Source organism: Equus caballus, chromosome 15 (assembly GCF_041296265.1).
Source record: "Equus caballus isolate H_3958 breed thoroughbred chromosome 15, TB-T2T, whole genome shotgun sequence".
Classification (NCBI taxonomy): Eukaryota; Metazoa; Chordata; class Mammalia; order Perissodactyla; family Equidae; genus Equus; species Equus caballus.
In genome coordinates this window covers 71,777,699-71,802,689 of record NC_091698.1, presented here as the reverse complement: position 1 = coordinate 71,802,689, position 24,991 = coordinate 71,777,699, and the positions used below count along the sequence as shown (strand labels likewise).

At 35.9% G+C, this 24,991-nt stretch overlaps 1 protein-coding gene across 14 annotated transcripts in view; it reads left to right on the top strand.

Annotated features, from left to right (window-relative positions):
* The window catches only part of EML4 (EMAP like 4), a 157,701-nt gene that overhangs the window by 51,450 nt on the left and 81,260 nt on the right, over nt 1-24,991 (top strand). For 7 of the 14 annotated variants that reach the window (XM_070236395.1, XM_070236394.1, XM_070236393.1 and 4 more), the window contains exon 2: nt 15,549-15,731. In XM_070236395.1, coding sequence (XP_070092496.1) covers nt 15,549-15,731 — 183 coding nt within the window. Of the gene's footprint in view, nt 1-5,128; nt 5,208-5,306; nt 5,383-15,548; nt 15,732-24,991 lie in introns of those variants that run through there. The other 7 variants (XM_070236397.1, XM_070236401.1, XM_023619169.2 and 4 more) reach the window with 2 other exon arrangements.

Below are 24,991 nucleotides of genomic sequence, written 5' to 3'. Positions count from 1 at the left end.
CCCCCCTTCCCGTGGTAACCACTGAACTGTTTTCTTTGTCCATGTGCTTGTTTATATTCCACATATGAGTGAAATCATCTAGTGTTTGTCTTTCTCAGACTGGCTTATTTCGCTTAGCATAGTTCCCTCTGGGTCCTTCCATGTTATTGCAAATGGGATGAATTTGTCTCTTTTCATGGCTGAGTAGTGTTCGATTGTATATATATACACTACATTTTCTTTAGCCAGTCATCAGTCGATGGGCACTTGGGTTGCTTCCATGTCTTGCCTATTGTGAATAGTGCTGCAATGAACATAGGGGTGCATATGTTACTTTGGATTGTTGATTTCAAATTATTTGGATAGATACCCTGTAGTGGGATAGTTGGGTCATATGGTAGGTCTATTTTTAGTTTTTTGAAGAATCTCCATACTGTTTTCCATAGTGGTTGCATCAGTTTGCATTCCCACCAGCATTGTGTGAGGGTTCCCTTCTCTCCACACCCTCTCCAACAATTGTTATTTTAGTCTTAGTGACTATAGCCATTTTAAGAGGCATAAGGTGGTATGTTAGTGTAGTTTTCTTTGCGTTTCCCTGATGATTAGTGATGTTGAACATCTTTTCATGTGTTTATTGGCCATCTGTATATCTTTGGAAAAATGTTTATCTCCTCTGCCCACTTTTTGATCCAGTTGTTTGCTTTTTTATTGTTCATTTGTGAGTTCGTTATATATTATAGAGCTTAAGCCCTTGTCAGATACGTGATTTGCAAATGTTTTCTCCCAGTTTGTCTCTTTGTTTTGATCCTAGTTTCTTTTGTGTTGCAGAAGCTCTTTAGTTTGGTGAATTCCCACTTAAAAATATACCTCATTTTGAGCACATTGTGGCAGAGAGAGGAGGAGGAAGGAAGGCAGGGAATAGATAGATCATCTTGAAGTCCAGGTACAAAAGAGGAAAGGGGGGATATTCAAAGAAGAAGACAAAAAAGGTAGAAATATCGATAGCAGCGAGGGATGTAGGGGAGAGATGCCGTCTTTTCTGTCATACAGTCATACAGGCTAAAATTCTTTCTTCCAGATCCTCCTCCCAACTCCGTGAAACTTGTAATGCGGAGATTCTGTTCTTCTAAAGCAACCCCAGTCTTCTGCATCTCACTGAGATAATAGGAGTCTATCTCACCCCTTGTTTTATCCTGTTTTTGCTGCTGATTCTGAAGTATGGCCACAGTAAATCAACCACTGTTTGGAGAATTACTGCTACATATGGTGCTTTCCAGATGTAGAGGAAAATAAAAAAAGAAATAACTTCTCCCTTAGAGGACTTCACAATCTAGTTAGGAATTTAAAATGTAACTTTATTAAAAGATTAACAGTATCCTGCAATGTGATGAGTCAGATGGTGTAGACAGTTCCACACTTAGCACTCAGCTCAAGCTCTTTAACCAGCTTCTCTCAGCAGGTGACCTTGTCTCCTTCCTCACAGATAGAAATTTAGGCATAAAAATAAACATCTGTGCCTGCTCTCATCCTCTTCCTTTCATTCTTAGATAGAACAGTGTCCCTTTTCAAGGCTTATGGCCTGTGTTTTCTATTTTATCTCTTCACATCTTCTCTAACACTAGAGAAGGCCATTTTCATTGATTTTTTTTTTTAAGTATGGGAGCTTATTTTTTTTAGTTGAGTTTGAGATATAATTTACATACAGTAAAATTCCCCTGTTTTAATTGTAGAGTTTTGTGAATTTTAAAAATGCGTGTAGTCATGTAACCACCACGATAATTAAGATATGGAACATTACTGTCAGCCCAAAAAGTTCTTTCATGCGCATTCCAGCCAGGCCCTGGTAACCTTGATCTATTTTCTGTCCTTATAGTCTTGCCTTTTCTAGAATGTCATATAATTGAGTCGTAAAGTATGTAACTGTCTGCGTATGGTTTCTTTCACTTATCATGATGCTTTTAAGTTTTATCTGTTGTTGCGTATATCGGTAGTTTATTCCTTTTTGTTATTGAGTAATATTCCAGTATAGAGATTTACGACAGTTTGTTTGTTCATTTGGATTGTTTCCAGTTTTGTGCTGTTTTTGAATAAAATATAAATAGAATAAAACTGCTATGAGCATTCATGCATTAAAAAAAGGGCTGCATGCCCTCTCATGTTAATACAAATACTTTGTCATTGGTTCCTTCCCCAAACTTTGTAAATATGTTTCTCTTCCATCTTGAACAAAGACATCAGCCTTGACAACACACTCCCCACCTGTCATCCCATTTATTCTCCGTTCCCATCGTCAGATTCCTTAAAAGACTTGTTTACCTCCCAGTCACAGTTCAGTGCATTGCAGTGCATGCTTCTGTCCCCGTCACCCCACTGAAACTTCTCTGGTAGAGGTTCCCTAATAACTGCCAAATCCAGTGGACCATCTTCAGTTTTCATCTTTTGATGTCTTTGAAATTATGTCTTCTCCTGATTATAGATTCACCTGAATCTATGACTACCTTTCTGACAGTTTTTCTTCTGTATTCTCTGCAGGTTCCTTTTCTTCTGGCTGCCCTTAAAATAACCTTGGCCCTATTGTCTTATCACTGAATCATCAATTCTCATGACTCAGCTGTCAATTATATCCTAAGATAGTTCCCAGTTGTACTTTTCTAGTTTAGGCCTTTATCTTAAACCTCAAGACCTAGTTATACTTTTGTTACAGTGACCTCAAACTCAGCAGGTCCAAAACTGGTTATCATTCTACTTCCTCATTCTCCACCTTGTTTCTTTTCCTTTTTTTCCCTATCTCAGTCAATGTTACCTAACCATTTACTCAAGTCATTCAAATATAAACATAGAGATCCTCCTACTTTTCATCCCCTCATCTGATCAGTGACCATATTCCATCAATTCTGTGTCTTGAGTAGCGTCTCTTAAATCTCCTTTCATTTCTCATTTCTAGTGAGTAAACTTCTGGTATAAAATTGTTTTTGGTTCTCATTGGCATCTTGAAAAATTTCTCTATACAACCATGTGTTGCTTAACTACAGGGATACTTTCTGAGAAATGCACTGTTAGGCAATTTTGTTGTTGTGCAAACATCACAGAGTATACTTACATAATCCTAGCTAGTATAGTCCGCTACCCACCTAGCTATATGGTACTAATCTTATGGGACCACTGTTGTACATATGGTCCATTGTTGACCAAAACATTGTTATATGGCGTGTGACTGTATAGTAGTACTCAAATACTTGAGTCAATGAATAGGCCTTTTGGAAAAGATACTTGACTGTAATAGTAGAGAGAGAAGATGATTCTTTAGCATAGAAACTAAGCTGAGATCAGGAACCACACACATTCTGTCTTGAAATCAGATTTTGATTTGAGAAGAAAGGAATGCCCAAGGTGTATAATCTACAAATTAGTAGTTATCTACAAATGGAAGATGGTGAAAAGAAGCCCCATACACTGCGATGTATAGGAGAAACCTTTTTGTTATGTACTAATTAGAAAGCACTTGGTTACAGAACTTAACAGCCCTTCTCACCTTAGGAGGCTGTGAGCATTCATTTAATTGGGCTACATTTATTGTAAAGAAGGGTAGTTTTCACTTGAATTATAAAACTACAGTCTTACATTTGTCTGGTAATTGAAGAGAAATGTAATAACATACAATCTGCTTTAGAGCCTCCATCAGTAGCAAGAATTTGAACTCCTTCCTCGTCTGTACCTGGCATACCACATTTCTTTTGTATCATTGTATTTCCCATTCTGTCTGCTTTTATTCTCCCTATATGGTCTTTCCTAAATGTCTTTTGTTTCGGACACATTGCACGCTCCCCAGTATACTTACCTCCTGGTAATCTTTGAAGCACCTGATATACTGTGATGAGTCTCTACCAGGTATTAAGCGAAAGAGAAATACTTTCCCAAGGCTCACTTGAGGAAAAACTCTTTTAATGGTTCTCGCTTTTTTTCCATAAAGGCTTTTTGTAAGTATTAGTCTGGATCATTTTGCTTCATTCCTCTGTCTTTTATCAACTTTGCTATTAGTTTGTTCTTATCTCAGTCTTTGTAGTGCAGCTCTTAATAGTCAGTTTGGTTAAGATTTCATCTATTTCAGTAGTATTTTTTTCATGTGTATGTTTACAGAAGTCATGTTGTTTCTCTTTTACTTTGGATTGGGTTAAATTTGCTATTCTCAATTATAAATATAAAGCTTAAAAGCAACAAATCGATGAGAGAAAGCACCAGTAGCTTTGTTTTGACACTTATCTCTATGAGTTTGTTCTTTGATTAGCTTTAGAAGTAGTTATCAAAAGAATAAACATGTGGTACATTCATTAACTTTCACCTGGTTAGAAATGGTTTTGTAAGACATACTCAAGTGATTTATAATTTGAATTCCCTCATACATTTACATTATTGTAAACATGAATGGTTTAAAATTGGAATATCTGACCAGTTGTAAATTGTTTATTATTATAGGTTACTTGTACAGTTGTATTATTTTTAAATAATTTGGAAAGTTAATTAAGAAAAATGACTGTTGTCATTGTTAATTATATTTGTTATCTTACTTTAGTGAAATGATTATAATAAACCAGCCATGTTAGTCTAACACTTAGGTTTTAAAAACCAGGGAAAAGTGATAATTCTTTTAGTTTCTTTACGGTTCATGTGGATTTCATTTTATTTTAAACAAAAGCAAGAGGAAAAAGGAAATGTGACTTGCCACTTTGCACACACATTGTTTATTTTATTTCCTAGTAGAGAAAATACTCGCTTTAGGGACTTTAACTTTGTTATTTATAGAAACTATGTAGTATGTTTTGTATTTCAGTTTCAGAAGGCAAAAACTGGGTTTTGTATTTGAAGCAATTGTACTTTACTCTTAACATATTAAAAGATGAGAAAAATAGTGCCCGAAGACAACCAAATTATTGTAGTGAATATTCATGTGGTGCATAAATTCATGTGTTTCTGCCTAGCCGGGAGTTTAGCCACTCCCCAGAGCAGCGCAAGTTTTTTGTCTGTATCCTACCCCCTTTTGCCTGCGTGCTCTGTTTGCTCTCTCTCCTTCAGTTTCTTTGTCTCTCTTTATAAATAAGTGGGAAACTTTTCTTTAGTTCAGAGAGCAAAGGGGCAGGAGAAGAGTTATCCTAACAAGTTTTTATTTGTGCCAACATAGAAGTGCTTTGTGGTGGGCCATCTGGACCTGGAGGATTTCCTCAGAATGTAAAGTATGTCGTGAGATTTAGAGAGCTGGGATTTACACTGGAACTATCTGGGAAGGCAGCAGGAAACGTAGACAGAACTGGTTTATGTTGCTTGTAACGTAGGTGGCAAGAATGGAGGACAGCTTGCCTGGTCTCGCTTCAGTGTGTGGTTCCTCTACACTTATGAACTTCTGCACTGGTAATGTATATTTCCTTTCCTGGTAATTCAAACCTATCTCACAAACTTTACTGCTCATGATGAAAGAAGTCTGAGGACTTGGGAATGAATCTAGATCCTTTCCTTTTTTCCTCCTCTCTTTATGTGTCAATAATGGCATAAATATTTGTCTGCATACTTTTATAAAATATTTAAGACTGTACCCGCTATATAAACAAATACATTCCTATTGTGAGGGCCGAGTGGGCTTTGCTCAACTTGTTCTTTCCCTTCCCCCCAAAAAAGATGGTCATTATATTATTCTTCAGGGAAAAAATTAAAACAGCAGCTTTTAATGGAAAACAATCAAAAAGTACCTCTCAAATAATAGCAAATCAGAAATTCTGTAATTAAGCTTCACTTTTGCTTCTGTGAAGTCTAACCAAAAAACTTCATCAAAAGCAGAATTATCTGAATGTGTTTTTAGTACTGTGGTAAATTAAGTAAGACTTTGAAAAAAGACCATTGTAATTGTGAATGATTTCTGGTGATAGACGGAAGTCAAGTCATTCCCTGGAACCAGCCATCATGCTCAGGGTACTGTAGTGAAAATGGCTTTTTAGTTTTTTCCCTAACATAATTTTTCTTTTAATTTACGCTAGTAGATGACTTTTTAGTAGAATATCTTACAAGGGAAAAGTTTTTAAAAATAGAAAATAAGTCAACAGCATTATTTGTGTTGTTTCATTGAATCCAGAAATGAGATACTTATTTTCACGTAATCATATTGCTAACTGGAGGTGAGTAATATTGTCATTTTCTAAAGAAATAAAATATCCAAGCTTTAACAGTTAAAATGCCTTATTTAATTGAAACTTCTTTGAGAGAAAAATTGGATTTTCAGAAGTAGAACATTAAGATAAATAGGAAACATTAATTCCTACGTAAATATAAATATATCTTCTTAGGAGCTGCTGTGTTTTTATGAATATGTTTTCTTACGGTTTATTTCCAAAGATAAATTTTAACTGTTGTAGAATATGTAGCGCGTGACCTCTTGATGTAATACTTAAATATTTCTGTCTTTATGTGACCATATTTGAAGACAGCCAGTTCCATTTTAGAACAAAATAAGAAAACCATTTAAGTTGCTAAATGGCTTTCTGACAAGAATTTACTAATGTGACAAATCAGCTGTAATTTGGTTTTGTGTTTTGAAGAAATAATGTTTAAAGACCGGATCTTCCTTTGACTGTATTGTATTGATTTTTGTCTTTTATTAGCCTGAAAATATTCCTGTTGAACGTCATGACACTTATATTTCTACTTTTACAGAAATATTCTCTTTCGCTATGCATAAAAATCTAGAAATTAACCAAATTTGTATTGAAAATTTGGGTGCATTACTAAATGGGTTTATATCACAGCCTAAATTAGCTTTGCTTTTTTATTAATGAGAAAGTAATCTAAATTTTGTTAGCAAAGAATTTTTGTTGTTGAAAATTCATCAAAAAGAGTATAAGGAAGCAAAAATCCTCTGAAATTCCACCTTCCAGAGAATCTCCAGTCCCTCTGTACATCTGTGTATGTATACCTATAGATTTACAGTTCTACACTATAAAATATACTATAAATTTATAGTTGCGCTGAAAATTTTTCTCTCTCTGTGGTATATTATCGCTCCTACCAAGCTTAATTTGTCTCTGTTTATAAATATATACCATCCTTTTTAAGAACTACATAGTATACCATAGTATAACCATTTATGTAGTAAGTCGCCTACTGATAGTCCTTTAGGCTAGTGCCATTTTTTTTTTTTTTTTTTTAGCTATAAACAATGCATGGTATTGTTAGTGTGTTTTCATGGTCCTTCATCTATATTAGCTCCTCTAATCTTCTAATCTTTTGCCATTACCATTCTACCCAATAAGGTCGCTGAGTGTCTTAACATAAGTGCTTTAGGAAGTAGAAATCAGGGGCTGTTTTAAATTTTTTTAGTATTTGTTCTTTGGCTCGTATTGTGTATCATATACTTTTTTGAAAATGAAGGACTTTTTTTTTTTTTTCAAAGATAAATAGGTAACAACTAATCTTAGGGTCAGACCATTAGCCCTCAAAACTATCATAAAAACCATCTGTCTTAGTTGTGTTTTTTTCTTTTTTGAGGAAGACATCTTGCTGCCAATCCTCCTCTTTTTTGCTGAGGAAGAGTGGCCCTAAGCTAACATCCGTGCCCATCTTCCTCTATTTTATGTGGGATGCCTGCCACAGAATGGCATGCCAAGCAGTGTGTAAGTCCACACCCGGGATCCAAACCTGTGAACCCTGGGCCACCAAAGCGCAATGTGTGAACTTAACCACTGCGCCACCAGGCTGGCCTCAATATCTAAGTTGTTTTTATGACACAAAACCTCAAGGTTCTTTGGAAGTACAACTCCATTTTTATATGTTTCGGAATTTAATTTGCAAAGATAGTTTCCTTGTTCTCCAAAAACTAAAGTGAGTAAATCAATTATATAGTCTAATCTTCCTCATCCCCAGCCTCTTTCAGAAGAGAAAAATCACTCGATTTCCCTCCCCCTAAAGAAGTATAATATAAAATATGTTTTAATTGTTTTTATGACATAGATGTTCTATTACCTTTGATGCCTCCCTGTACTATCCCCTGCCCTATACCATAAGAAGTAACTATTGTCATAAATTTTATGTATGTCATTCCCTTACTTTATGGTTTTATTCTAAACAATATATTATTTTTGTATTTTTTGAACTTTATATAAAGTTCATCTGACTCGCTTCTTACACTCATCATTATATTCCTGAGATTGCTAGATGATGTTGCATGTAGCCATAGTTTATTTTTACCACTCTATAGTATTCTGTTGAATGTTTATATCACACCTTATTTACCCATTTTACAAGTTGATGAACATTTAGGTTGTTTCTAGTTTGTTTCTATTATGAACTATGCTGTTGTAAATATTCTTGAACATGTCTCTTGGTGTATGTGTACAAGAGCAGAGATTGGGAAACTATGCTCGGCAGGCCACCTGTTTTGTAAATAAAGTTTTATTGGAACATGGCCACACCCAGTCATTTACATATTTATCTATAGCTGTTTTTGTGTTACAAAGGCAGATCTAAGTAGTTGCTACACAGATTATGGTCTGCAAAGCCTAAAATATTTACTCTCTGGCCATGTCCAGAAAAAGTTTGCCAACCCTGCTGTAGGTGAGGGTGTATACACCTCAGAGTGGAATTACTGGGTCACGGATATGTGCATCTTTAGTTTTACCAGATAATGCCAAAGTTGTTTTTTTCCCCAAAGTCATTGGAATAGTTTACTTTCTACCAGTGAGGTATGAGAGTTCACATTACTCTATATCCTTGGGAACACTTGATATTTCAATTTTTTGCCATTTCAGTGAGTATAAAAGAGTATTTCATGTGGCTTTAATTTTCCTTTCCAAAATTATTAATGAGGTGCTTGAGCCTCATTTCATATGTTCATTGGCCGTTAATGTTTTCTTTTCCATGACGTGTTTAGTGAAGACTTCTGCTGTTTTTTTCTGTAGGATTGTTTGTCTTTCTTATCAATTTGTAGGAATTCTTTATTCAGGATGCTAATCCTTTAACAGTTATAGGTGTTAGAACTGCCTTTTCTCAGTTTGTGAACTGCTTTTTCTCTTTATTGTGTTCTTTTTAGTGAGCATACATTCTGAATTCTAATGTAGTTAAGTATCAGTCTTTACTTTTAGGGGTAGTACTTTCTGTATCTTATTTAGAAACCTCTCCACTTGCAGGATATGAAGATATTCTTCATTATTTTCCAGAAGTTTTATAATTTTACCTTTAATTTTTTAATCTACTTGGATTTGATTTTTGTGTCCGGTGGAGATAGGGAATTCAATATATACTTTTAATGAATTTGTAAATTTTAATTTAACTTGGGAAGTTCAGCAATTATTTCTTAACATATTTTTTTCAGCCAGAATCTTTTCCTCCTCTTCCTCTGGATCTCCAGTGACACAATATTAGGCGTGAAGCAGTGTTCATTTTTTTCCCTTCTCTGTTTAGATTGTATAAGTCATATGTACAGTGTATGTGTATATAACATACATATATAATTTTTTAAATAGAAGAGGTCTTAATTTCAGATATTTTCTCTTCTTAAAACAGTTCAGGGGCCGGCCCCGTGGCCGAGTGGTTAAGTTCATGCACTCCAGCTTCGCCAGCCCAGGGTTTTGCTGGTTCAAATCCTGGGTGCAGACATGGCACCGCTCATCAGGCCATGCTGAGGCGACATCCCACATGCCACAACTGGAAGGACCCACAACTAAAAATACACAACTATGTACCAGGAGGCTTTGGGGAGAAAAAGGGAAAATAAAATCTTAAAAAAAAAACAGTCAGAAAGCTTGGTTATTCACTATCCCATAATGTAGGAAGTTAGATTGGAAAGGAGTGTTGCTATAGACAGGCATAGTTAATCCTAACTGCAGAGAGGAAAGCAGAAAAGGTATCACGAAAGATTAGAAGTTTGAAATGTAGTACTTTCGGTTATAGTCATGCGCTGCATAACGATGTTTCAGTCAACAATAGACTGCCGCATATATGACAGTGCCGTGAGATTTGTACTGTATAGCCTATATATGTGGTAGGCCATAGCATCTAGGTTTGTGTAAGTACTGTAGGGGAGGAGGAAATTTTCTTGTCTTTCTAGGTTCTTCTGGCTGGTCTAAGAATTAAATTGACATGAGACAGATTAACAGGAGAAAAACAAACAAAACTTTAATAACATGTATATATGGGAGGAACCCAAGAAAACCAAGTAACTTGCCAAAATAGTCAAAGCACTCACCTTAAATACCATCCTCAGCTAAAGACTAAAGAAGATGTTGAGGGTGGGGAGAGTCAGGGACTTCAAAGGGAAGGAAGGCAATTCACAGGTAGGTGAAAAGGAGCACACACATTTGAAAAACAAGTGTGTTTGGCCACACAGAAACAGAAGAACACAGTGGGGAGCCCAACAAACAGGCTTTTCTAGGTTCCTCTTATCTACTGCCTAGTTCATGTTATGCTAAAGTGATAGTTTGCTTCCTGAGACAGGGTTTTTTTAATCTGATTTTTTTCAAGCAGTTAAGGGAGAAGTAACAAGAGTAACTTTCTGAGTCCTTTGTTTCTTAAAAGTAATCAACCTAAAGTAATCTTCATGTTAAAGAGACACATTTGGGGTGTCAAATTTTGTTCCCCTTCACTACACACTATGGTATTTGCACAATGATGAAATCGCCTAATGATGCATTTCTGAGAACAAATCCCTGTGCATGACTGTATTTAATTAGAAATATAATAGCTTCGAGCATCATTTTATCACACTGCTTCCAGCACAAAGTAATTAATATTCTCACTTGAAGACTGAGTCATCTAGAAGTGGCTACATTAAAATTGTATGTCCTTGTTAGAAAGACAAGCAAGTAAGTATTCCATTTTAGAAAGATTTATACAAAACCATTGACGTTCAAAAGGTGCTAGAATATATAGGCTTGTCTCATTCTGAAGTGATGCTGGAGTGCCAACTTTTGGATATTTAGAATAGAATACAATATATTTATCTCTGCAAAGAACACATTTCTTGACAATTCAAAAGACAAATTATGATTCTCTGTAGTAAAAGCATCACGAACGGCTATCATTGTAGTTTTAAAACTATAATATTGAATATTAAAATTTATTAGTTACATATAAATTTGCTTGCCCCTCTAATGAAAGAAACTTACTTATGCCAATAAATAAGATTATACTGATGGATAATAGGTTTATGGACCTCCTTTCTCTTTTTTCTCCCCCTCGCCCTTTACGAATTTAAGAACGCTTGAGAATTCATTTGTATTTCGTATTTTAATCCTTAAGGCTAGAAACTATTTCGAGAAGGAGCAAAGAAATAAAAGACTACCATGGTATAAGGAAAAGGAACTCATATACTTGGATTAAGAAAACAGAGTGTAAAAAGCCCCCAGAAAATAGATATATTCTATTTACTGAACAGATATATTCCTAAAAAGTTTATCGTGAGAATATGGTGTATCAGAGATTGAGAGAGAAAAAAATAAGAGTTTTCAAAATGGAAAGAGTGAGAGCAATGGATTCTGTAAAGGAATTCTAACCCCAATTCGCTGTGTGACCATGAGTAACTCGCCTGATTTCTGAGCACCCTAGTTTACCGGTCTTTCACATGGTCTCTTCTATCTTTAGTAATCCATGAGTGCAAATTTAAATTAATTGCCTTATACTCTAATATGTTCCTTTATAAAATTGGAACCTTGTGCCTGGAGGAAACTTCCTATAAAGAAGTCAGGCTTCAGAAGCAACACATTTTAGCTTAAATGTGAGTTTAAGTAAGATATGACACATTTTTATTGTGAAATTCAGATAATACAGAAATACTTAATACCAAAAACCAAGAATTTCCCTTTACGCCATCCTTGTAATCTCACTCTCCTAGTCAGAAGTAACCCAATCACCAGTTTAATGTGTATGCTTCTAAACTTTTTTCTATGTGTACATTGTATACATGTATAAATATGAAGTTTTTAACTTTATTTTCTAGAAGTATGTTTTTGCTATGTATGTGGATTTTAATAAATCATTCAGTACGTACATTCTTGCAGTTTTCTTTTTCCTCTCAAGTTGTCTTGTAGATCTTTCAGATTTTCAGCTTGTACATCTACCTCATTGTTTTTAATTCTTGCATGGTATTCTGTGGTGTGAACATATCATAGTTTATTACTCTCATCCATGGACTTTAGGTCATTTTCAATTTTGTGGCAATAATAAACAGTGTAGTAAAGACATCAGTGTACAGAATAGTAATTTATTGAACTCTCACTATATGGCAGTGCTGTGCATTATTTTCTCTAACAACCCCAAGCCTGAGATGAGTACTAATTAGCATGAAGAAATTACACATGGGGAAACCAGTCACAGAACTGGTAAGTAGCAAACAGATTTACTCAAGCAGCGTAACACCAGAGCTCATGCACTGTTCTACCACAGGTTTTATTGGATTCCCAAAGAGATTCTTGCCCTTGGAAAGGTGAAGGCCAGGATAGTAGATAGGAAGGGGATAGAGCTGTAGGGAACTGTAGAGATCAACTATTATGCTCTTTTGCATCTCCATTGCTGCTGACCCTGCAATTGATCATCCAGACTGGGAAACCTGAGCGCCAAAGAAGGAGTGTGATAATGTTTATACTGAGGTAACAGACACATATGTCCTAGACAAATTGAGACACATGGACACCTTCACCCTAGCCCAGGCCACCATCACCTTTCACACTGTTACTGCAATACATCCTGCCTGTCTCCTTGCATTTACTCTTACCCTGTTCCAGTCCATTCTCACATAGCAGTCAAATTACCTTTTTAAAACAAAAACCTGATTATATTGCTCAATAGTTTAAACTCCTTCAGTGGCTTTGGGAAAAAATGTATTTATCAGGTTCTCCTGTGATTATTGTTAGAATGCAGCATGAAATAGTGTAAAGGGCACTTCAGTTGTGGGTCAAGAGTCTTTTTATTTGAGTCTCAGATATCAGGACTAGTTTGGTGACCTTGGGCAAGCTATTTAACTTCTCAAGCTGTTTTCTCAAATATAAAATAGAGATAGTGTATGAGGAGGGGGATGAAGTAATAAATATGAAAGGTACAATATAAATGCAGGACATTGTTAATAGTTAACTTTGTGCTTGTTAGGCCCTTTGAAAAACTATGCTCTTGTGTCTTATCACAGTATCTAGCAGGTCATGGTAAGACTTTTACAATCTGAACCACCTTTCATGTGACTATCCAAGTTTCACAAAATAAAAACCTCAGTCATTAAAAAAAATCAAAGTCCATAAAAGTTAAGTGACTTCCAAAAGTAAAAGCTAGTTACCATATCAGTACTAAAACCCAGGACTTATAACCTTGGCCTTATAGTCTGGTAATCTTTCCACCAGGCTCTGCTGCCTTCCCCAAATAATTAAGATTATGTGTTTATAAAAATCGCACAAGTATTTTACGTGAGATTATAATTTAAGGTTGTAATTCATCCTTCATAAATTGAAAACAGTTTGGAAAGACATGTTCATATAATTTATGACTTAATCAGTACCTTTGGCTTACAAGTGATGGCTTGCAAAAAGGGAATTTATTAGGTTACATAATTAGCTAGGAGGAATGTTAGAGCAGCTCTCATAATTAAAGGTCCAGGACTTTGGAGACTAGAACTGAATTCGGAGCAGTCGAGACACTCTTTATCACTGGCAGCCCTGGGTCTCTGTCCTTATAGCTGTCAAACCAAGAAGGAGGATAGGCTACACCTCCCTCTCTGGGAAATGTGGGAGGACTCCATTTGACCAGCCCATATCTCACAACCACTGCTGTGGTAGTATTAGATTGAACCATATGAAGTTGCTAATAGTCAATCATATTTTTATTAACTAAAAAGGCCATTTCATATGGTTCAACCTATTAATAGTGCAGGGTGGTAGAGGGGCAGAATGAAGCATTATAGATTGACAGCCCTAATGGGACCTCAAAAAATGGTGGAGTTCCACAGAAGAGAAGAGCTACTGTTCTTCCTATCAGAAGAAGGAAAATAAGAAAGCATTCTGGGCAGACAGAAATTGTAGTGACCATAATGTAACTTACAAAGAGTATAGATTAGCTAGAACTGAATTAGACCAGCATAGAAACGAAGACGACCTCAAATATAAGCAATTTCTAAAGTGAGAGACTGAATTGTTCTTACTAGTCCTTTTCTTAAGCATCTCAGAGTTTGACAAATCTGCCTTTTATGTAACAAATGTGCCCAAAGCTCTCAAATTATACCTTTTGTACTTTACTGTTGTATGTTAAACGTTTTTGGAATGTTGAACATGTCCTGGGCATCTACCTCATAACAATCCTATTTAAAGATGAAGAGATTGGGGTTCAAAGTGGTAAAATAATTTACCTAAGATTATACAAATAATTAATATGGAACCAGAATTTGAAGTCTAAATTTGAAGATAAAACCAAACTTTTCATTCCATGCCAGTACTACTCAAAGATTGTCATTGAAATACCTCTAAAGGCAGAAGAGAGTACATATTTTTGCCTGAGAGAGTCTACAGGAATATATGATCTCAAATACAAATATTGTTTATTGCTCCATAATAAATGGTGAGGGCTTTGCTTTGTAAATGGCTGAGGGTTTTTTTTTTTTAACTCAAACTTCTAGTTAAATTGTTTTTTAAAGAAGATGTTTGGCACATTATCTCAGTTTGAGAAAAATGGCACACTGTGCCTTATTGTGTGAATGACTGACCCAGTTTATATCACTCTGGGCCAGACCATTCTTATGTAAGAATCTGTGTTCCCTCCTGATTTTTCATGCTTATAGTGAATTAGCCAATAGCAATCGATCTTTCTATACGTTTGGATTCTGATTGACCCAACAAACAGTGTACTCTAAAGTTGCATAGCTTTGGAATTAGTTTGTAATTGCTATGTTATGGCTAAACTTTATTTAAATAGTCTTTGTTGTTGTTAAATACGTAAGGCAGATATTAGCTATGTGCCTGAGAGAGACCACACCTTTGTTTCCAAGAGGTTGAGGCATGAGGGGAAAACAAGGAACAGCAAAAAGTCTTTTGCTAACTACGTAGCAGTATTTTGTGCGGTTTTGGGGAGTATAATAGTAAAGACAGAAGTAAAGAGTGCTTTCTGATCATTATTGCTGAAGGTTGAGTGGTTCGCCATCTGATAAATTAAGCAAAACAGGTGATTTCTATTCCTTTTTTATTTTCATAAGGAATATGATAATGATGTAATTAAAAGGGATGCTTAAATAGCTTGCTCTCTTGCAAGTTTTCAGGAGTCTATAAAGTAATATAGAGAACATTTTGTTAAAAAAAAACAATTAGGGTGATGGTATAATAATAGGGAAAATTTTACCAGGGGGAAATTTTCGTAATTTTAATTATATCTCAGATATAGTAACTTTTACTATTTTAAATTAGTTCAATAGCTGTGAAAACCATTACAGAAGTTAATCTGTGTAAAAATGATTTTTTTTCGATTTTTCTTATCTTTTGAAAGACTTCTCTGGTATAGGTTTTGTCATTAGATTCTTTCTTAAGCAGTTTACTTTAAAAATATTCCTTATTTTCTTTATTTTATAGATGATAGTATATCTGCTGCAAGTACTTCTGATGTCCAAGATCGCCTCTCAGCTCTTGAGTTACGAGTTCAACAACAAGAAGATGAAATCACTGTGCTAAAGGCAGCTTTGGCTGATGTTTTGAGGCGTCTTGCAATCTCTGAAGATCATGTAGCCTCGGTGAAAAAATCAGTCCCAAGTAAAGGTAATAAAGTGCACTGTAAAGTAGGAAGACTCTTGCTTTTTGCAACACTTTCTTTGCAATAATGTATGAAACGTGTATTTTATCAGTGACATTAAAATTGGGAATATAAAACTGTAGTTTCTCCTTTGGATTGCTTGTGATTGTAGTTTGTTTTCCCTTTCCTTTTTCTTTATTCTCAAGAAATTCTGAAAGTTTATTATTTATTATTTTAAATTGAGAGTTTTTGTATAACACCGCTGATTGTACTTACAGGCTTTTATGTCATAGTACTTGTGTGAATTTAGTATCTTCCAACTAGATAAAAAATTTACTGAGGGCAGGAACTGAATCTTCTTTTTGTGTCTCCCATAATAATTAACATAGTTTCTTGAACATTTAGGCACTCATATTTACTTTTTGAATCAATCCTCTTGTCGTTACAGAAATGATTGAAATCAGTATGGTTCAGATAGCTTCATTCTAAGCCTTTTATGGTCGTTAGTCAGCAGAATCCTGAAGAATTTAAGCTCTGAAATTTATTGCCAACCCTAGTACAATGGGAATTTTAACTTGCAGATATTGAGAGTTTTCACAGGTTGAGAGAAACAGTCATCAAGACCCTGTTAGACTCTGAGTTTGGAACAGATATAGTGTGGCTTTTACTTTCTCCAACCACCCAGGAAGAATTTAAAATTCTTTCACATTAATCAAGCAATTGAACATATCATTTCATATATCTTAGTGATTTCCTGGTAGAGCAGATGGACATAGGCATGATTATCCCCATTTTGCCAATGGGAAAAGTGAGGATATTCATTGGCTTACCTCTCTACTGCAATGTCAGTGCAAATTATTAACCTAGGGAGGAGCCTTATGTAACTCTTATATTCTAGCTAGATGGAAGATAGTTAAGCAGGATATGAGGAGCAGATTTGGAAGAAAGATTATGAATTCAGTTTCTGAATGTTGTTTGAGATATATATGGTATATAGATAGTTGAATTACAGGTCTAGTGCTCATGCTGGTCTCGGCTAGCAGTAAGAATTTGGGAATGTTTAGCTTATGGTTGATAGTTGAAGCCATAGAATGAGGATGTAAAATGAGAACAAGGCTCAGGATAGTTCTTTGGGGAGTTCCAATATTTCAGCTTAGCAAAGAGTGATTCATGTTGCCAGCTGCTTCAGAGAGGTCAAATAAAACAAAGACTGAGAGGTGACCATTGGATTTGGCATTTTTGAAATTATTAGAAACCTCTCCGAAAACAATTTTAGTGGAGTGATAGAATTGCAGATCAAACTGCAGTATTTTGTGAAGCAGCAATTGAGGAGAACTGTGCAGTTGGGAAGCAGCAACTATAGCCAAAATATTTGCCTGAGGTGGGGAAGGAGGTAGTAGCCAGAAAAGGATGCTAAAATGAAGGCCAGTTTTAATTTTTTAAGATGATGTAGACTTGAGCACAAAGATATGTTGAGGACAAAAAGGCAGCAGAAGAGAAGATGATATTGGTTGGGGAGAGGTGGTAGTAATTGGTGAAGCAAGTTTCCTGACAGTTTGAGAAAGGTTCTTAGAGCAGGTAAGAAACTACTAGTTTTAGACAGAAAGAACACTACTTCCTTTGAGATAGAATGGAAAGAGATAAAACTGAGTGAAGGTTGCTATATATTCAGTTGTCAAGGCTGGAACTTTCATTCCTTATCACTTTGTCCTCAGGAGACAGTGATGCCCTTTAAGAAAGTAAGCCAGTTCCTAGGTGGTGCAAAAGGGGAGTAAATGTTTGGAATGGTTAGAGGAGAAGATGGAAGACCATAGACATATGAAAGAAATGCTGAGTGACCTTGAGAGCGAGTACTGAAGTGAGAACTTTTGGGGAGGGACGTTCATTCAGCCTGGGTTTGTTATTCCGATTCTTATACCTCCTACCCTGAAGCACGCTGGGCCTAGGTGTTAATAGTGGAGAGTTAAGAGAGATGGCAGGATTGATCTTTTCCATTAGTGGTTAGTAAGATAAACATGTCAGTGACAAAGGATAAGAGACTTGAGAGTTTGGCAAAAGACTTGGTAGAAACCATTTTGGCTAACGTGTTTTTTGAGAACCAACTTTGGGGACTGCCAAGATCAAGCCAGGCAAAAATTTATTTGCTTATAAACTGACTTTTACAAAAGGATTCTCGAGTTGTTAGAGTAGACTGAGGAGGCAGATCAGTTCATGTATGTGAGCTTTACAGGGAAGATAAACTTGGCATAGAGAAAGAACAAGTTTCTCATCTATAATTGGTATATGTACCCTCGGCTTCTGACTCTGTATTAAGTATTTTAAACCCTGTAAGAGAAAATGATAGAGTGTTTGATTATTATCCACATTTTTAAAAACTTATTTTAAATAGTTTATATTAGTCAAAAAAATTAAAAGTTTTTATTATGCTAGAACAACAGTACATTGTAATCTTGTGTGGAGAAAAATTTAAACAGTGTTTTCTCTCATTTTTTGTTTACCAAGGTATTTCAATAAAGAGGAAAATTTTGGGGGATGGCCTGGTGGTGTAGTAGTTAACTTCACACACTCTGCTTTGGTGGCCCCGGGCTTGCAGGTTTGGATCCCGGGTGTGGACCTAGCACCGCTGGTTATGCCAGTGCTGTGGCAGCATCCCTCATAAAGTAGAGAAAGGTTGCCACAGATGTTAGCTCAGCAACAATCTTCTTCAAGCAAAAAGAAGAAGATTGGTGACAGATATTGCCCGGGACCAATGTTCCTCACCTCACTCATCTTATATGTGAGTTTCTTTTAGTCCACTGTGAAATTAGAATTTTTAATATTCGCTTTCACATAAATTACTGGCAGGAAGATAATCGCTATCATCTTCTTAAGGTATTTACGTTTTCTAGAGGATTCTTCTTTAGAGGTAAGACTAAAACCCCATGGATAAATAGGGTAGAACCCTTTTATGAAGCTGTAGTTAAAAGTATAGGTCAACTTCCTTACTGACGAAGACAACTATTATATAGTTTTGCTAGATGGTGGTGATACGGGGACATGACTTAGCTTCAGGCAGGGTTCAAGCTAAATGTTAATGATCTGTATGCTCATGACTTAATGACGTTCTACTATGTCACTTCATAGTAGTAAGTGCCATTCAGTAAATGCCAAAATCAGAAACACACCTAACTAGTCATTTCAGTATTTTTAGTTCTCTTCTTTTAGTTTATCCTCTCTATTGTGCCAGTAGTATTAAAAGCTAAGCCCCAGTTTTTCCTTGAGTGTGTTATGCCAGACACTTAACTGAGGTAAAAAGTTTTCCCAATAGTTTTTAAGGTGGCGAGTCATTTAAATTTCTCATATACCTTCTCTTCTGTTGGAGAATTCTTTCCATTTGACGGCATATGTTCATAATCTATGCACCAGTTGCAACTGAATCCCTGCCAAAAGAAAAAAAATTACCTGTACTTGGAGCAAAAAGGAAGGCCCAGGGAACACTTTGGCAGTTTTAACTGCCAGGAAGACAAATTATGTCACAGCTGGTGCCTGGGAAACCCATTAAAACCACTTGGGGTGACCAAATGAATGTAATTTGAGAACACAGCCCAGTGGCATTATGTGAAGACAAGCTGTTAGTACACAATGGTATAAAAGCAAAAGGGTCGAATTTATCTGAAGGTGAGAATCAGTCATTTTAAACCAGGAAACTGCTGGTAAACCAAAACATATTAAACGTTGTAACTGTCACTTGAGAAATGAGAGAACCCAGAGGCAAAATTGAAATGTAGAGGATGTCAGTTCTCCAAAAGAAACATTCCTAATGATGTAGAAGCTGGGATAGAGTACAGGCACAGATCTGTATCATTTGGCTCTCACTGCAAATAACATTTGGGAGAAGACAGGGATTTGTTGTAGGTTTGGGTAAATGTTATTGATAAGTAAGTTACGTTAATCAGGGTGGAAGGTGTGAATTTCCTTAGTGGGACCCTTGGGTTAAAATGACTCATAATTGTGGAAGGAGATGGGAGAGTGTCTTATTATTTTGACAACAGATCAAACACTTCTAAGCTGCTTTTTGTATATAGAAGTACATGGGTGGATATTGCCTCAGACCAGGCAGCAGTTAGCATTTACAGAGTTCCATTTCTCTGTGTGAGTCAAATCCTTCTTTGGTCATTTCTACTTAAAATATACTTTTTAAAAATTAGTAGACAGGAGTTAAAAAGGACTAAAGTACATCTTCTGTGAGACAAGAGGAAAGGGGAAGTGTACAGATAAAATTCCAAATGGAAAAGATAAAATTTGATGGAATACATGTAGTCCTCAATCTTCTGAAAGAATGAACCAAAGTAATTGACAGAGATTAAAAAAAAAAGGTGTCAGGGAGCTTGAAAATATGAAGAGAGTGGAAGAGGTCTACAGTTGGAGCTCTGAGACATATGATAGGAAATCTGAGATGAATAAAAGATTTTGAGTATCAACTAGAATTTTTCCTGCATAAACTATCTGTGTCCTTCTCCTGATCAAAATTTTCTCCATCCTTTAAGGCCTCAAGTTCTTGCCTAAAAATGATCTTTCCATTTTTTATCTCTTAGAATTGTTTAAAATTTTTTGTGTGTATCTCTTGGTATATGTATTTGTTGTTCTTGATAGATTATAAATTATTTGAAGGCAGGGACAGTTTCTTACTAACATAGTTAGCCTTAGAATGACTCAATAAATACTTAAGAAATTGTGAGAAGAAGAAAGTTATAGAAGCAAGAAGTCGTTGTTAAAAAAATTTGCTACTTTAGAGGGAGGAATTGGGATAGATGCAGGAGGAATAAGAGGATATTATGGATGAGGTATATAAGGATTTGAGGATATAAGGATTTGAGATTTGAGACTTTGAATATGCAGCAGTTCCTATTGATAACTTTACTGTGTGAGTCTCGAGTACAGTGAAATTCTTTAATATTTAGGAAATGTCAGGCTAAGGTATCAGAAAGGTCATCTGCTTGGGTGTATCATCAAGGAATATAAACCATATGATTAGTATTATGTCATGATAAGTATAAAAATTATCATTGGCCTTCAACCCTGGCATTATGATGGTTTCTGCTGTGATAAAACTAAATTAGTGCCTTCCTGGTTTATGGACTTTTAGCCTTAATTTCTCTGATTTCAGCTGGATTGCTGCTCAGAAATAGAACTAGTTTTTTACCTTTGGTTACTAGAAGTCACTGTTGCTTTCAGTCTTGCAGGCCAATCTTTGAGAGAGTTATGGCTCAGACTTTATAATGCCCAGGCCCTGGGAAAGAGGTGTGTGTATATATATGCATACTTACATACATACGCATATATATGTAGCTAACGATGCATGCCAGTCGTGAATTTGTATAATTGTAATAATCATTTTTATGTTCCTTTCTTCCAGTTAGGTTCTTAATATTCTAGGTTTCAAAGAATGTACTTTAGACTTCTCAACTGAAAAACAAGCATTCACCCACAGTTCCTTTTTGTTTTCTGCCTCTGCTTTACATAACTCATTGCCTCTACCTTGGGGGATAATTCACTCTTTTATCCAAATACTAAGGATTCCAGGTACTGAAAATTATCTCGAATTAAACTGTAGGATTGAAAGTGACCATGAAAATCTTCTTTTGGTCTTTTCTTGCTATTTGTTTAAGTGGGGACCTTGATGATTTAGTACTGTTATCTGCTTAGAATTTTCTTTCCTCCTATTCCATTTGATAAATTCCCATTTGTTATCCTGGCACAGCTCAAAATGTCACTCTCTACTAGGCAGAATTATTCCTTTGTACATACTTACCATTCCTTCTGCCTGGACTCAAATCTTGATTTCACTGCTTATTACTGTATAACCTTGAGCATGTTAATAATCTCTAGGCTTCAGTTTCTTCGTCAGCAAAATTGGGATGACAGTAGTAAATCTATTTTAGGATGATGGTGAAGATTAAAGGGTATAACTATTATAAAATAGTTAAGATAATGCCTAGCATATACCAAGTGCTTGATAATTAATATTACTCCACACCACTTACTGTACTGACAGTTGTCTGTTTCCCTCATTTTTTCAATGTACTAGGCTCTGTTTTAGGTGGTGGAGATTAAAGAAATAAAAGATACTGCCTTTGCTCCCAAAGGGCCTCAGGTAAAGTGAGAAAACAGATAAGTCAATAATTATAAAATTATATAATTGGTGTTAAAAAGGTAAATTTAGGGTGCTGTGGGAGCATTAGGGTAAATATCTAACTCCAATTGGAGTTGAAGGTTCTTTGCAGGAGGTGACATCAGCCCTCATCTACCTTCATGGTCTTAACAGCCACTTATTGGTGTCAGTTCCCAAATCATTATCTGTCTACTTACTAGATTGTTCTGCTTGTATGTCCTTCAGAATTCATAAATGTAAAATGTCCCCAAATTGAACTCATCTTTTAAGTCTAATAAACGTTTCTGAAAACTGCCACCTCCTTTCCATTCATGCTACCTAGCTCTTGTTTCAGGTCCCTGTCATCTTATGCTTAGTCCACTGCCCTGAAATCTGCTCTTCACATAGCCACTAGAGAGTTTTCTCTAAAATGTAAATTGAACTAAATCCTTTTTCAGCTTAAAATCCTTTAGTGATCTCTATCCTCTGTAGATAAAGTCTTCATGATCTAACTCCTGCTTACTTCTCCCATGTGGACTCTCCTCTCCCATCTGGACTCTGCCCTCTCTTGTTCTACATTCTCACCACATAAAGAGCTTTTTGTCTACCATCTCTCTTCCGTTCCACATCACATACACACCCCACTTTGCCGTTACATTCTTTCTTTTCCTTTATACATATCGGAATAAGATCCTGGTATCTTATCGCCTCTCTTTTTACCTGGCTGTCTCTTACTTATCCTTTAAGACTTTGTTCTGCATTTGTTCCAGGAAGCCTTTCTTGGGCTCTGTGTTCCTAACCATCCTTACAGAATTATGTGTCTTTTCTTTGTACTTCCATGATACTCCTCTGTTCATATCACTGTTACTGCACTTAGACATGTTTTCATTGCCAGTGTGATTCTCTTGCAAGATTTTGAACTCCGTGATGCTAGTGGCTGTCTTGTACTCTTTTGTAAACACAAGACTAGGAGCATAACAGGCCCTGGGTAAATATTTGTTGGGTAAATGGGTGATGAATATGTGTTAATTTAGGCAAGCAGAGAGACTAGTGTATGCCAGAGAGAAGGACCATCCAGGTGCAGAAGCACAGAGGAATAAAAGTACTTAATTTAGGAATTCCGAATAAACTGAAGCATGAAGCAGAGGTTGGTAGATAGGGCCCATAGTGAAAGGTTTTATTACACCTTCCTAAGGAATTTAGTTTCTATCCTGGGCACACTGGAGAGCCATTAAAGGATTTTAAAATGAGGAGTGACAAATAGATTTACAGCAATCCATTAATTCTAAGATGCCTATATTTCTTGCTTTTTTGTGTGTGTGTGAGGAAGATTGGCCCTGAGCTAACATCTGTGCCCACCTTCCTCTGTTTTGTATGTGGTACACTGCCACAGCATGGCTTGATGAGTGGTGTAGGTCTACACCTAGGATCCAAACTCTTGAACCTGGGCCACCGAAGCAGAGCGTGCTGAATTTGACTACTGTGCCACCAGGCCAGCCCCTATTTCTTGCGTTTTAACATCTCTGAAATTGCAGTGCATCTTCCAATGATTGTGTTTCATAGTTCTCATGGGCAGCGCTTTTTTGTTTCTAGTGTTATTCAGGACAATGGTGCATATTACACTTGATGGCATATTAAATTCAAAGATGTACAGCATGTTTTAAAAGAATCATTCTGGCACAGTGTAGAGAATGCCTTAAGAGCAAGGTACTGCAAGAAGAGAGAACAGAGACAAACCTAACATAATCCAGAAGAGAAATTTGAGGCAGTAGTGGTGAAGATGCATTCATTTAGTCATTCAAATATTGACTTAGTGTTTTCTCTGTGCAAGCACAGTGCTAAGCATGGGGATATATACAAGAATCACAAAACAAGTAAGGTTTCCAGATAGAGTTACAGATAATTATAAATGATGATAAGGACTGTGAAGGAAATAAGGGGGTAGTAAGAGAGTAAACTAGGAGAGGCACTTCAGATAAGATGGTCATAAAAGCCTTCTTTGAGGAAGTGATAGCTGAAATTTGAAAGATGAGGATGAGCCTTCTAGATGAAGAACATTCCAAGTGGAAGAGCAAATGGAAAAGCTTGGGTGCAAGAAAAGACAGGGAGGACAAAGCAAGTTCAAGATTTGGGTCATAGGCCAAAAAAAAAAAAAAACAACCAAAAACCCCATTTTAACTTATGCTATATACAAAACTTAAGCCAAAACGGATCGTAGACCTTAATGTAAGGGCTAAACCCATAAAATTTCTTAGAAAACATAGGAGAAAACATTAGTGTCCTTGGGTTTGGTGAAAATGTCTAAAATAGAACACAAACAAGTACAAATAATAAGAGAAAAGTTACTAATTTAATTGAACTTCATCAAAATTAAGAATCTTGTTCTTCCAGATACTGTTTTGAAATAAAAAGGCAAGCTACAGAACAGGAGAAAATACTTGCAAAATGTGTATTTGTCGGAAGATTTTTATCTAGAATGTATGACTAACTCTTACAACTCAATAAGAAATAGCCCATTTTAGAATTAGGCAAAAGATTTGAACAGACACAACACTAAAGAAGATATATGGATGTCAAATAAACACATGAAAAGATATTTAACACCTTTAGACATTAAGGAAATGCAAATTAAAACCACAGTGTGATGCCACTGCATGCTCACCAGGCTAAAATTAGAAAGACTGGTCATTCCAAGTATTTGGAAGGATATGGAGTAACTGGAACTCTTATACCGTGCAGACGGGAATGTAAAGTGGTACAACCACTTTGGAAAACAACTTGGCAGTTTTTTAAAAAGTTAAACATTCACCTACCTTCAACCCAGATATTTACCATTAAGAAATGAAAGCATATGTCCACACAAATATTTGTACACTTATGTTCACTGTAGCTTTATTTATAATATTAAAAAACTGGAAACAACCCACAGGTCAACAGGTAAATGAATAAAAACGTTGTATATCCATATAATGGGATAGTATTGGGCTATAGAAGGGAATAATCTATTGATACACTTATAGACTCAGAAGAATCTCAGAATAATTACACTCCATTACAAAGCCAGGCAAAACATATGTATTGTTTGATTCCATTTATATAAAATTCTAGAAAAGGCAAACTAATCTATAGTGATAGGAGCTAGATCGGTGGTTGCCG